The 14590-nt window shown below is 38.5% G+C and overlaps 1 protein-coding gene across 19 annotated transcripts in view; it reads left to right on the top strand.

The window, feature by feature from the left end:
- L3MBTL4 (L3MBTL histone methyl-lysine binding protein 4) overlaps positions 1-14590 on the top strand; it is a 425819-nt gene that overhangs the window by 137267 nt on the left and 273962 nt on the right. For 18 of the 19 annotated variants that reach the window (XM_054694180.1, XM_054694193.1, XM_054694195.1 and 15 more), the window contains one exon: positions 1608-1699. In XM_054694180.1, coding sequence (XP_054550155.1) covers positions 1608-1699 — 92 coding nt within the window. Of the gene's footprint in view, positions 1-1607; positions 1700-2142; positions 2301-14590 lie in introns of those variants that run through there. The other variant, XM_054694198.1, reaches the window with a different exon arrangement.

The raw sequence follows: 14590 nt of genomic DNA, 5'->3' as shown, positions 1-14590 counted from the left end.
TTGCAAGAAGGAGGTGATTTACAAATATATCTAATAAATTAATGTTTTAATATATACTGTTTTGTAATCTCACTTTGACTTTTAAACCAGAGAATTCTCATTATTTTGTTATTTAAAAAACATGGACTTAGGGCCACCCTGGTGGCTCAGCGGTTGAGCACCAGGTTGCGAGGCTGCCTGCAGCCTCTGCAGAGCCGGTTCAATCCCCGGCTGCGGGACGAGGGTCCCACATGGCGCGCAGACCTCTCCTGCCGCCCACTGCTCCCCTCAGCAGTGTACTTCATCACTCTGCCTGTTCTGCTCTCCATCTGGCTCTGGTGAATTCTCTCACCCTCCCGCGTTTCTGTCTGTACCCAGTGCTTGTATAAATGAATGAATGAATGAATGAATGAATGAATGAATGATATAAATAAACAAAACTTTAAAAAAACATGGATTTACATAACTTTATAATCATTTGTGTGTGTATATATATATGCCATAATTCATTTAATGTTCTGTTTTTTATTTTTGTGTGACAGTGTTGTGATGTACATTTTTACCATCAGCTTTTACCATGACTACTTCCTTAGAATGTGATTTTAGAGAAGATACTAGTACATAGAATATAAACTTAAAACAATTATTAATCTTTTCATCTGATTTTTGTCATTGAAAATGATAATTTTATTGTATGACAAAAGGGTAGCTATTTATCTAGGAAATTTGGAAAGCAGAAAACCAAATGCACTGAAAATTGGAAAGAAATTACTTATAATCTTGATGTCTAGCTAAGACTGCATTTCAGATATAGATTTACATAATTTTAGTCTTTTTATTTTCATTACATATTTTACCAAAAAGAGTAATTTTGTTTCCTAAACTGCTTTTCCCCCTACTTAGTAGTGTATCATTACCATATCCTTTCTCTGCCATTAAACAGTCTTCTACAATGTAATTTTACAGCCTGTTATTAAATGACATGTCTGTACAATTCATTTAATTAACCCCCTTTTGGTGGTCCTTCGGTTTGTTTTTGTTATTTCATTATGATTAAGAAATTTGGGATAAAAATATTTGTGTTTTGCCTGTTCCCATGTCCACTGTGATTTTGTTGAGACAAGTTCCTAGAAAGAGAACTGCTGGTTCAAAGTATATGAATAATTTTTAAGGCTTTTGGCATGTATCTTTCACATCGCCTTCTGACGGACTCTACCAACTGACATTCATACTGGAAGAAGGAATGAGAGTGAAAGGAGATTATAAAACATTTTCAGGTCACTCACCTTAAAATTAACCAACTGGTCTTATTAAAAGCCTGTACGTCTTCTTTTTTTACTTTTCTTTGAGAGGAGGAAAAGAGTGCCTGTTTGAAGTCGTCGTGAGGCTGGGATGTAGTCATAACCTGCCCTAAAAGTTGACAATGGAGTGGTCAGTGGTTAGATGATTTTACTAAATACTCATGGTAAGTGAGACATGAGATTCTTAGTAGCTGCAGGTCTTCTGATTACCAGTGTAATTAATTAACCTACTTCTTGGGTTTATGTTCAATTAAATTTTATTATTATTGCTAATTATTTCTTGTTCACTAGTTCTTTCAAAAAAAGGCATTGTGTTTTCTCTTCCAGGCTCTTCGGCAGCTGCACAGAAAGCGTGGTCTTGGGAACAGTACTTGAAACAACGGAAAGCTATAGCTGCACCAGTTGAACTGTTTTCCAAGGTAAACCTTTGAAGATTTTATATTTTTGCAAGGAATTAACATTTAGATGTAATTAAAACGAAACCAGTTGCCTAGATAGTACACCACCTTATTTGACTTTGTAGACCTTGCTGGAAATGACTTATCAAGCTAATCAAAACCTTAGTGTTTCCAAGTGTATACTCTGGAGCTAGACTGCCTCGATTTGAAGCCCAATTTAGCTATCTTACCAGTTCTGACCTGGTCAAGTTGTTTAATCTCTCTGTGCCTCTGTTTCCTTACCCAAAAAAGTAGGAAAATTACCATACTACCTCCTTGGGTTATCAGAGGGTTAAATTCATTGTACATATAAAGGATATGTACATGAAAATTATGTACATATAAAGGATGTGACTGCACATAATCATATTCAGTAAATGTTAGTCTTTTTGTTAGCTGATACGAGTTGCATGTCTTTACCCAAGGATCAGATTAGAAGGATCTGTTCTGTGTTAGAGGAGACAATGAAACATCGAAGTCTTGTCCTACTGGACTCAAGATACTCAGCATCATGGAGACGTTCTTGACCAAGTCACTGCTGGCATCAAGGGCTTATGGCCTCAGAGAACCATTTTTACCCAAGGTACCAAGCCTTTTGGTACCCTTTGTATTCTTCTCAAGCTTTGTTTTCAGTATGTCTGGGGCAAGGTATGTAAAAATTCTATCAGATTTGTGTTTTTACTTTGCATTTTAACTAGCAAGAAGCTTATATTACTTCACTTTTCCTGACAGCTGTTGCATTACATATAGTACTTTTTATCATGTAGAATTGTGAGCAGTTAAAAGCCTAGAAGCGATAATAGATTAGGAAAGGAAAATAATAGTAAAAAGGTCACAAAGAGAAACCAACTGCTGGCACCTTCATTTAAGAGATATTATATATCCTCTTATTGTCTAGGTATTATGCTTCACTAGCAAGACATTATAAAAATCACGCCATGGAAAATGAAACCCTCTACGACAATGGTTCTTAACCCATCAGCTACACATCTTCACATCAGATACTTTCATGGAGCTTTGAAAAGCACAGATGTGGGTATTCCTGAGACCTGCTACAAGAGAACCCATGGCAAGGGGAGCTGGAAATCTGTAGCTTGAGAACCTCTTTGAACTTCTGTACACGGTGCAGAGGTCTCCTGCGGGAGAAAGTATTGAGAACTGTGCAGTTCCACCTTAGGGGTCAGGTCCCTGCTACCCAGTGGTGCTGTTGTTTGATGAGTCTTAGGGTATTTGTTTCACCAAAAGTGTGTAAGTTCCCTGTAAGAAGGAATCTCTTCCTTTTCTCTCATGTTTTCTCACAGGGGCTACTTTTGATTATTTTCTATGACCAGTTAATATTGAGTGGCTTTAAGGAAACCTCTTTTGAGTCTAAAACATTTATTGACCAAGGCAATCCAGTGTAACTTGCAACACATAGACACACTTTTCCTCTCTCCCTGCATCTGTGTCCTTGCTGCAGTGGTCACTGCAAGTCAGGAGGGTAGACTGGTACAGACCATGAGCCAATCAAGGCCTGTCAGGTTTCATGACCCTTGAGGACAGATGTAACCCAACAGGGACCAGGATGCAAGGTTTACTTCAAGGACACAGGCCAGTTTATGACCTGAAGTCTGGGCTTTGATGAGAAAACCATACATGAGCTCAAGACAACCAGAGCCACACAGATGTAAGGACAGACAGTGCCTGAAGTTAGAACTTACATATAGCAAAACTTGCTTTGAATGATAGTGTCTGGGGAATCACACCTTTACTGGCCTTGGATCAGGCTTCTTTTCTTACCTTCACCTGGACTGAATCAGATATTTGGGTTTTAGGGATGAGTGTGTTCTGATTTCCATTGCAAGGGTAAGTTTTTTCTGTTAGCAACAAAGTCGGAGATTTTCTGTTAGCTTTTGCCCTCTCCCCTCATCTTAGCTAGTCAGTATACTAACAGTGTTTCTCAGAGTTCATTTTCAAGGTCTTTTATGGTCCATTAAATCATGCAGTATGCTAGCGGAATTTTTCCCCAGATTTTCCCTCAGAATCTAGTATTTACTCCAAAATCAATAAGAGGTAAATGTGGAATGTCTGGTAGTAAAATAAATCCTTCTAGGTATTATTGGATACTGTGTAGTAATAGGTCATGTAACTTCTCCTTTCTAGAAATCTGACAAGGTACTGACATATTATATTATAGATGTTCTGGCAAGTGCTTTAGGTGAGAGGACAATCTTTATGTTAGTGAAGACAGGGTGGGTTCTCTTAGGATTAAGAGAAGAACTGCAAGACTCCACTGAGCAGGGGGCAACGGTAAGCAAGGAATGCAGTCTTTCATGATTCCTTGGCTAATGCTACAATTTTAAAATGAGTTTCTCAAGCTTTTGAACTCTAATATTTGTCAACTTGGAAGGTGACAGAAAAGTGTTATTACTTGAGGGAGCAGACACATCTAACATGTTGGCATACGTTTCTCATAATTTAACAGTCAACCTCTTCATATTTATAATACTCTTGTGTGCTCAAGGAACCTTATAAAACCTGAGTTGAAGCACTAAGGAATTATAGCATGATTTCTTGAATTTTGCCATCTAGTTGGGATATAAGATATATTCATAAAACATGATAACAGTATAATGTAGGGTAAACTGATAATTATCAGTAGAATGTACAAGTAAATAAATTTACTAGGTTCCTTGACCCTGAATGGGGAGAAGAATGAAATTTACCCTTATTATATCTCATTTATCCTGATGACTAAAGAAGACACTTGTGTTCAAGATAAAGCATTACTCTGATTCTATATTTGTTTTCTATAGGTCGTGGTTTATAGTTTCAATAGAATAAAAAAGAAAGTTCATGCCAGCCTTCCAAGAAAAGCCAGCAGTCAACTAAACTATGATTGACATTGTGGTGTTGGCCATTATTTTTCATTTTTATTGTTTAATAGTATAATAATTGTATTAGGTTCAATCAGCAGAGATAGGGCTCTTCAACTTTTGACTTTTGACATTAAATTGTTGAAAATAAAATCTAAAATGGTTTGCAAGTCCTGAATGGAAAACTATTCAAATGTCTTTAAGTACTGCTTTCTTTTAGTTTTAATTCCCACCCTAATTCAGTTTTAGAAGATGTACCACACACTGTCAATTCTGTCCTGCAAGTCAGATACATATTCTACCAAGAAAATGTGTGTATATTGTTTAAGGATAATACATTTTATTTATTAATTTAAAAAGAAGTTTTATTGGGTTAACATTGGTTTACTTTGCTATTTGTGGTTTAGAAGGTTAGGGTCTTCCCCTCCAGGTGTCATTACTTCACCATCCCCACCACCGGATCCCACAGTCGATCCTCATAGTCCCTTCTGCTCCTTTGCCACTTTGTTCTAGCCCCTCTCCCCCTCCTCTGGTGGTTCCAAGTCTAGGGTTTGTTGGCGTTATTTCATCCCTTGTTTGATATCTCTGTATTCTGCATATAAATTATAACAAACTATGGAAACAATCACAGTGCCCAAGTATAGGTGAATGGATCAGGGAGTTGTGGAGGGGTGTGTGTGTGTGTGTGTGTTTGTGTGTAGATGCCTAATGGAATACTACTAAGTTATCAAAAAAATAAACTTGTTATTTGTGGCAATGTGGATGGAAGTGGAGGGAATTATGCTAAGCAAAATAAGTCAGAAGGAGAAAGACAAATACCAGATGCTGTCACTTATATGTAGAAAATAATGTTTATTTTACATGTACGCAGGTTGTAACATATCAGTAGGTCTATTTTAAATTTCTTTTTATAAAAGACAAAGTAAAATGTTTTATATTTTATAATTTATTTTACCATCTGTGGTAATGAGTGTACAAGGATATAAACACCTTATGTCGAGAAAATTTAAAACATTTGTTCTTCATTACTGGTGAAATGTGGCTAACTTGATTTGACTTAAAATCAAAAATAGTCTTTCTTTTGTTTTGAGGTTAGTATCAAGAGTGTCAAAAATGTTTCTTCCTTATTACTGATATCAGAATTCCTGGTATCTTTTGCCAGTAGTAACCTGGTTTTGAGGAGAAGAAAAGTTAATTTCATTTATTTGTTGACAAATGGCAGAGAGTAGGGGCACTGGAGTCACAAGGGAATGAAAGAGAGGGCGGCGTGGGCAGGCGTCAGCACTCTAGCCAGCCTTGCTTGCAACATGAGCACCAGTGGTCAGCAGTTCCAATGTTAATTTTGCAAGGTTTTGTCCTTTGCTTTGCTTTGAAGTTTCTTTGTAGCAAAGCCTCTTTCCTTGGAATGCAAGGAAAAACAAGATGGCAGTTGAACATATAGATTAAGGCTTGTTAAACCCGGAAGAGGAAGGGAGTGTTTCTCTCCAAGGCAGGGAGGGATAGGTGTTTCATTGCTGTATCATGACCTTCCCTGCCAATCATCTAACCATTAGCCCTGTCTTCTTAAAGCATTCTTTTCACCCTGTTGCCCATCACATCATGTTAATCGGTCTGCCTGGGATTGGAGGACCCTGTCTAACCCCTTGTGGTTGCACATGAGCACAGAGCTGCTTCCGTACATGTCTGACTGGACTACACACTGACTTTGTTATTACTACCTCTACCTGAGTAGTTTTTATCCCAAGTTTGAAGGCCTTTTTTTCCTCTTTTGCTACCTAAACTTCATAGATCTGTGTCCTTCATTAAGACTTCCTCTTTCATGGGCTGTCCCAGCCTACCCTACTCATGCATATTTAGGCAGCCACCATCTACTTAGTTCACAGTGGATGGCAGGAGCGAGGGTGGGGACCATGCAGGAGTAGCATAAGACCATAGACTACTCTGACTACCTGGCTGTGAGCAGACCCAGATTTCTGCTTGACCAGTGCCAGCATTGTGGAGGAAATCATCAGCAGTATTTCAGCCTCTGACCTGCAGATCACAGCCTACCTCCACTCTAACGTGCCCTTTCTGGTGACAGTGACTCCACCAGGCCTCATATTTCTGTTGTCCTTAGTATTTGGCCTTGAAAGCTCTGCCTTTATCTCCAGGCAGATGTTCTTCTCTTCCCAACTGCTGTGGGGAGGGAGGTTATAGGTTAAACACTACCAGGGGCAAAGCAGGGACAATTCCATGTCTTGGAAATAATTTGCTATTTCAGAACAAATAAAAGTCATCAGGATAAACTTAAAACTCGCAGGCATTTTACATATCAAGTTTTAGTTTCAATTGCATATAGCCAGGGAACTGTATTAATTTCCTTACATGTTGTAATGTATTGCCACACACATTGTGGATTAAAGTGCATTGCTTCATTGTCTTTATCCATCATCATATCACCAGATTCATCTGCCTCACTTTTATGATATATTAGCCCCACTGTATATTCCAGGATAACTTCACCTCAGGATTATTCACTTAATCATATCTGTAGAGTTTCTTTTGCTATAGAAGATTCCATACTCACAGGTCCAGAAATTAGGATGTAGACATCTTTGGCCAGCACTATTCTGCTGACCACAGTAGCCATTCTCTTTCCTTGCTGGTGCAGCCCTGCCCTGGGCCTGAATGGCTTCTTCTGGGTTGGCTCCCTCCTATAGTTCTCGCACCACCTTTGCAAACCCTGCTTGTTGTAAAACAATGGTGCAATGTCATTAATAGCTCAACATATTGACCCCCTCTTTTCTCCAGCAAAATGCACACCTATGCCTCATGGCCACTGCTTTCTGAGAGTGCACTGTCCCTACTACCGCCACCTCCATTTTCCATTCTTCAAGGTGAGCAGACCCTAGCTCCCTGCCCATTCATTTTTCTCTTCCCACTTCCAGGTTTTCACTGGTTTGTGCCATCTCAGCACCACTATTTCCACTCTTATTAGTTCATTAGATTGTGTGTTTCTGAACACACTACTACCCGTCTTGCACCATTCCTCTTCCCTCCACCCTACTTCTGCTCTAGCTGTGTTCTACTCCTTGGAAATACTTTTGGCTTTCTTGGTAGCACTGTGTGCTCAGACCTCCCCTTCATTTCAAAGAATAAGGGAGGCCCAGTCTTGTTAGATGTTGTCCTTGTCAGTACTTTCCTTGGTTTAACTGCAGTAATGCTCTTTGCTGTCTTCCTCAGCCTGACCTACCATGTTAAGTGTTCAGATCGGTTTCCTAAGATCCAGAAGAGGGATTGGAAGGAAGGGAGAAAATTCTGAAAACCAGCCATCACTTGAGCTTTACCTGCTAGCTTGATACTGACATTCCAAAACTTTCATTCTTTCCTTATGATGTTATTCCTCCTCCTTTCACAGTTGATGACTTATTCACCTTCTTCATAATTAAAACAGAATCATTTGCTCACTTGAGCCAATTTCTCTTCTAAAGCAAGACAGGGAAAATTGTTACATGGACTTGAGGTTTCCACTTCTCCTCTCATCTTAATATTGGACATCTTTTACTGCATGCTCTTGTATCATAATCTACCCTTCTTTTAAAATTTATTATGATTTTGGAAATAAATAACTTTGGGTCCTAAGGAGATGGTAAAGCCTCCCCCAAAGCACTTCTGAGCCTTGTTCTGTTGATTGGGAGTGTTTGGGTGCATGCTGGGTTGAGGGGCTGACTTGCTGGGACCGTGTGTCTTCCAGGAGTGGTGGTTCAGGGAGTGTTTTTAGTTAACAGGAGGGTTGAGGGTTACTGAAGATTCCTGATACAGAAGGAGGCCCTATGTGGCTAATGCTGAATGGAATACAGTTACCAGTGTGACGGCCTGGTCCTGCAAGGTTGCAACTCTGGCCTCAGTCTACTCCTGAGGAGCATGTGGCTGGGCCTGGAGGTGGTGGTGGTGATGGGGTAGTGGTTACTGGGGGACTTCTGAGGGTCTCTGATGTAGAAGAAAACGCTGCGAGGCCCACATTTTGGCCCTGGTCTGCTCGGTGGAGCCAACTGCTAAGTAGAGTGGGATGCACTTCCCACTGCAGTTGTGGGCCCCTGGTGAAAAGCTAGGTCATGCAAGCTTGTGATTTAGGCCTCTTTCTGCTCCCAAGGAACTGTCAGCCCTGAGAGTCAGGGGTGCTTACCTGAGGCTGTTTACTAGGGTCCCTGATGTAGAGCAAGGCCCTGTGAGGCCCCAGGTTAGGGCTCTGTTCGCTTGGAGGCACTGCCAGCTGAGTGCCGAATGCCTCCAGTTTTAAGATAATTTTTCATTGGTGTTTAACAGTTCTCCCAGAAAAACAAAACAAAACAAAACAACAACAAAAAAAACTGTGTGTATTATGTTCAGCTATCTGGTTGGGGGTTAAATCAAGGGCAGAAGAGGAAGTATGTTTTAAAACTAGAATGTAGCCTTACACCATGCAGTCATTTAAGCTGATTAATTGCTGGGACTCTAAAGAACAGCAAATTCCCATTCATGTTCATTTCTCTTATTCTCTAAAGTCTAAGTTCTGGGGTAAAACTGAAGGTACATCCTGATCTTGTGGCTCAGATACTTTTCCTATTCTTAGAATCCACTTCTCTGAAATGGTGTGATTCAAAGTTCTGGTAGTGGGGGTGCTGTGAAGTAGTTTAGCAGATCTGAAGTGCTTGAGCCCAACAATTAGATCAGGACTGCTGTTTGTTCTTGGAGAGGCTTGAATCCCCTCTAAAGGCTGCTTACCTGCATTTCCAGCTGGAGGCTAAAGTCATGTTCAGAAGGAAAAAAAATTAAAAGAAAAAAATAATGCCATTCAGAATCAAGGGTAGACAGTTTCCACAACCTTTCTGCTTTAGTTAAAGGAAATTTAGGTTGTAAGTATCCTTGTTTTAATTTAAGGGATAAAAAAAAAAAAAAAAAAAAAAACTAATGGTTTTTTTTCACTGAGTATAATCCCTTCCAGCTCCATCCATGTTGCTGCTAATGCCATGAATTTATCTTTTTTGATGCACAGGTGAATTGGCGGTGGGAATTTTATGGGAACTACACCTGGAAGGAGAAAGCATACATTGTACAAAAAGGAAGAATGATGTAAAATATGAAAAAAACAAACAAACAAGAAACTTTTGGCTTTGTTCTTTCAGACAGTGGACTTCACTGACAGATGGTCAGTGAATTTTCAGACACCTTTAGCCATTATTGAAAAAGTTCTTGGTCTTCCTCCAACCACAGGGCTCGGACTTCCTCTGCCAGGCAGGGGGTGCCTACTGTGCCCAACTCATCTGTGTAGGGATATCACACAAACCCCTTATATGTGATAGAAGGGGTTCCTTGCCTCACTTGCAACAGGACGTCAACATTTAACCAGAGGGACAGTACACAGAGTCCAGCCATTGAGGGTGAGACTGAACCACCCCGGGGTTAGCAGAGACCAGGACAGAGTGCACCACAGAGGTCATGGGGAGATTCACACTTCACTGAGCAGAAAGTTTTAATCCCAAGAATACAGAAACCAAGGCATATCTAAGCTTGTTGCCGTGCTATTTACAATAGCCATGTTAGGGAAACAACCTAAGTGTCCAATAGCTGATGGAGAGGAGGGTAAAGGAGATAAAGCAACAGGGATAAAACTGAAGGGGCTTATGCTTAAGCATATTAAGTCCAGAGGAGGATGATTGCACTCTTACGTGGAATACAAAGTAGCAAGACCAAAGAACAAGCAAAACTAAACAACAACAACAACAACAACAAAAAACACCATAAAACCACTAGAAATCCAATCTCAGAACCGAGGCTACTAAAGGAAGAGGGCAGGAATGCGGAGTAAAGTAGGTAGGGGGGCAGTGGACTGTGCGGAGGTCTATTGATGCTTTAGGGTGGTAGGTGTGGTGTGGTAACATGCATTTGAAGAGGTGTGAACCTGTAGCCCCTAAATCATATACATTGTTATAAACCAATGTTACCTCAATTAGAAATACTACAATTTTAAAAAGAAAGTTTTCTCTATGTAATATTTATCTTATACTGTGTAGGTACTTTTTCTTTGTTCATAAAGATGTTTGTTGATCTAAAGCTGCCTAAATTCAACAGTATTTCACTCACTTTGGTATGTGCTTTATTTTGGTTTCTGAGACTACAATTCAGTCAGTAGTTAGATCAGGGTAACTGGAAGTCTCTGTTTTACTAACAGTAGGTCAGTAAGTTCCGAGGAAAGGAGAATTTTGCATGACATTCACTAATTTATTAAAGTATGCTGTGGTTTTTCCATGAATTCTGTATTCTCTATTTGTGGCAAGCCTCTTGGTGTAATCTTGGCAGCAGTTTAGAATTCAGAATTAATCTATGAAAAAAATGTTCAAAATAACGAGGAAGTAGTCTCTAAAGTGAAAGTTTAAAAATACACAATCAGCCATCCTTCACTGCCATCTTAACTGAAGCCTTGTAGCGAGTTATGTTTAATTATGTAGGTGATGATTTTTCCCCATTAGCCTAACAAATAGATGGCAAAAATAGGAGTCACATTGAAACAGCGGAATTTGAAGCATGCCTTACTGCCTGGCCTGTATATCCATGATGAACAGCTGCAGTGAACTGCAGTGTTCTGCTTATTGAAGTCTCCTAAATGTGTTATTTAGTCAGTGGATTGATTAATGACACATTCCTTAAAGGACAGCCATGTGACTCTTAATCTTTTTTTAGGTCTTAAGTCCCTCGGAACATCTAATGAAAGCTTTTGTTAATCTCTTTAGAGAAGTGCTTATATCCATTTGCACACAAAATTTTATATGATATTCCAGAGTTTTCTAGACTCCTTGAAGACTTCATCTACCCCACCTCTGCTCCATCATTGAAAAAGCTACATTAAGGTGTAGTTCAAAGTATAGGGGGAGAATGAGTATATATGTTATATGAGTGTGACTGTGTATGTGTACATATATTTTTCAAGTTCTTCTTTTTCTCTGATATTATGATTAAGAGATAATCAGAAGAGGTTTTAATATTCTTGTTGCAGTCCACTGTTAGTTCAGATAAAATCAAAAAGGTTTTAAAGAGAAAGGAAAGGAGTTTCATAGCCTCTCATAGTCTGCAAGTATCTTTCAGTAAAAAATATGTTACTTTTCATGATAAGCTGCTTATCATAAAAAAAAAATCATTGTAAGTTACCTGGAAGAACAATGAAGCTATGATAATACACAAGAAAGTTGGAATTTAATACTGGATATAGAATGTAACTGTTCATAAAGTTCTTGAAGGTATCAGTATACGTTGATAACATTATAAAAGTAAAGATTATCACATTATGGAAACTCTGGAAATTTATTCCAAGCCTGAAAACTGGATATCAGTTTAAAAGTTCTGCCTCCCTCATCCTCTGCATCCATCCATTTTTCAGGTATAGCCATTTTTTTAACCTCCTAAATAAATAGGTATGAATCTGGCTTTGCCTGACGTTTACATCCCTGGCTCTGCACCTGAGGTCCTCATTATCTGTTGCCCAGGTTCTTGGAGCTTTCTAAAATGTAATCTAGCTTTGTAGTTAAGCACAAACACCAGGACTTGAATTCTAATTAGAAGTTTTCTACTAACTAGTGGTCCAAATGGAGCATTTGCCTCTGAGCCTCTCTTTCCTCATACGTGAAATGGGGATTGTAACCATTCCAGTATAGAGGATTTTTTAAAAGATTTATTTATTTTTATACAAGAACTGGGATACAGGCCAGAGGTTCAGGGAGTGAGAGGATTCACCAGAAACAGAGTGGGGGGCAGAACAGGCAGACAGACTGAAATACATTGCTGAGGGGAGCAGCTGGTGAGACAGGAGAAGTCTGCTATGCCATGTGGGTATCTCCCTGGCCAGCTGGGAATTGAACCTACACTGCAGAGGCTGTGGACAACTTCACAGCTCTGCGCTCAGCTGGCTATGCCACTGGGGAGATCCCCAGTACGGATGATTTTTAAGGTTTAAATTTGCTGAGTTGGAGGCTATACATGGTATATGAAAAATTCTCAATTATTGATAGATATCAGAAGTCTCCTTAGCTGTATTTCCTGTTTCTAGTTTTGCTGTTTTTCTAATTCACCATGCTGCCATGTAATAAGATCTTTATAAAATACAAGATTTTCTTTTCTGTCTACTGCATAAAAGCTTTTGCTAATGCTTCATCAACTAATAATAAACTAGAGGTTCCTTAACAGGGCATTGAGATTTCGCATGACTTGTGTCCCACCTGCTTTCCTAATATCATCATTGTGTGGTCTGGTGTGTGTGTGTATGCGTATTGATTTTTTAAAATAAAATTACAGCACCTTTCAAAAATCCTTACAAGGCAGAGAGTATAAAACTGAGAGGCTTTCTATTTGCTGGTTCCTTTCTCTAGATGAACCACTCAAAATAATTTGCTGTGTATACTTCCAAATGTGTATATATGTAATTATGAAGATATATGGATAATGTTCATTAAATAGCTGTGGTTTTACTTGCCCAATGTTTGCTTCATATTTACCAATATTTTATAGCTTTTATGCCACCCCAGCAAATACAGATATGTGTCTTGATTTTTTAATAGCTGCATTATATTCTGTTGTATTGTGTCTGTTTTCTCTCCATCTATAATTAATTTTTATATATGGTGTTGTGGTATGAGTATAGTTCAACTTTTCTCCCCAAATGCATAGCCATGTATTTTAGGGCCATTTATGTTCACTATACTGATTTAAATAAAAAAAAGATAAACTCATGCCATTTACAGCAACATGTATGGAGCTAGAAGGGATTATGCTCAGTGAAATGTCAGAAGGAAAACGAAAAATAATCAGATAGTTTCACTTAATAGGAGAAATACAGGGTAACCAAACAAGGGATCAAGAGAAAAATAATAATAATAAAAAATACAATAAAACAAAACAAAAATAAAGAGACAACAATAAATTAGAGACATTCTACAGAGGATGGGGAAGTAAAGGAATTATAATGAGGGCAGGAAAAGCACAAGGGACTGTGGTGATGGTGCATGGATGAATTGGTGGTAGAAATTTTGTGGGGAACTACACCTGAGAAAAGAAAGCAAACATTGTTAAAAAAAAAAAAAAAAGAACAATGATGTAAAATATATACAAATAAATAAATTATTTAAATCATAAAAAATAAAGTGCCACCTTTATTCTATTCTATAGAAAATTCCCATATTGGGTATGGTATTCTTGCTGGCACTGTTTTCAAACGTTTGACGTCTGGGGATAATTGAATGGATATAGAGCACAGGCTCAGATTTGGAAATAACCCAAATGCCCAAAAATAGATGACTGGATCAAGAAGATGTGGTACATATACACAATGGAATATTACTCAGCAATCAAAAAAAAGATAAACACATGCAATTTGCAGCAACATGGATGGCGCTGGAAGAGATCATGCTCAGCGAAATAAACCAGAAAGAAAAAGAAAAATAAAGGATGGTCTCACTCACAGCAGGAATCTAGAAAACCCAGATAAGGAACCAGGAAAAAGAATAACTATAAGAAAGAAAAAATCAAAATTAACAAACAACTATGAACCAAAGACACACTATGGGGGGAGCGGGGAGAGGAGGGATTGGGGTCAAAATAAGGGGGTTGCAATTGTGTGGGAAATATAAAAAAAAGTTAAAAAAAACTTGTACTTTTAAATTATAAGAGTTTAAAACTTATGAAGTCTTTAGTCACTGAATTGAATAGTTGCTCACAGCTTTCCAGAATAATCTATAATGCCCAATTGCCCATACATTAAAGGCGGGCACACACTGTAGTCGCAGGCACTTTACATAGCCTTTTATTTATTTATTTATTTATTTATTTTCATCATATAATTTTTTTTAATTTTTTTAAATAAATTTTATTTTTATATTCCCCATACAATTGCAACCCCCTTATTTTGACCCCAATCCCTCCCTTCCCTGCCCCCCACCCCCCATAGACTGTCTCTGGTTCATAGTTTTTTGTTGATCTTGATTTTCACTTTCTTATAGTTATCCATTTTCCT

Source organism: Talpa occidentalis, unplaced genomic scaffold (assembly GCF_014898055.3).
Source record: "Talpa occidentalis isolate TD23 unplaced genomic scaffold, MPIMG_talOcc4v2.1 talOcc4.13, whole genome shotgun sequence".
Taxonomy (NCBI): Eukaryota; Metazoa; Chordata; class Mammalia; order Eulipotyphla; family Talpidae; genus Talpa; species Talpa occidentalis.
Note: the sequence above shows the minus strand (reverse complement) of the source record. Positions and strands in the feature narration are given on the sequence as shown.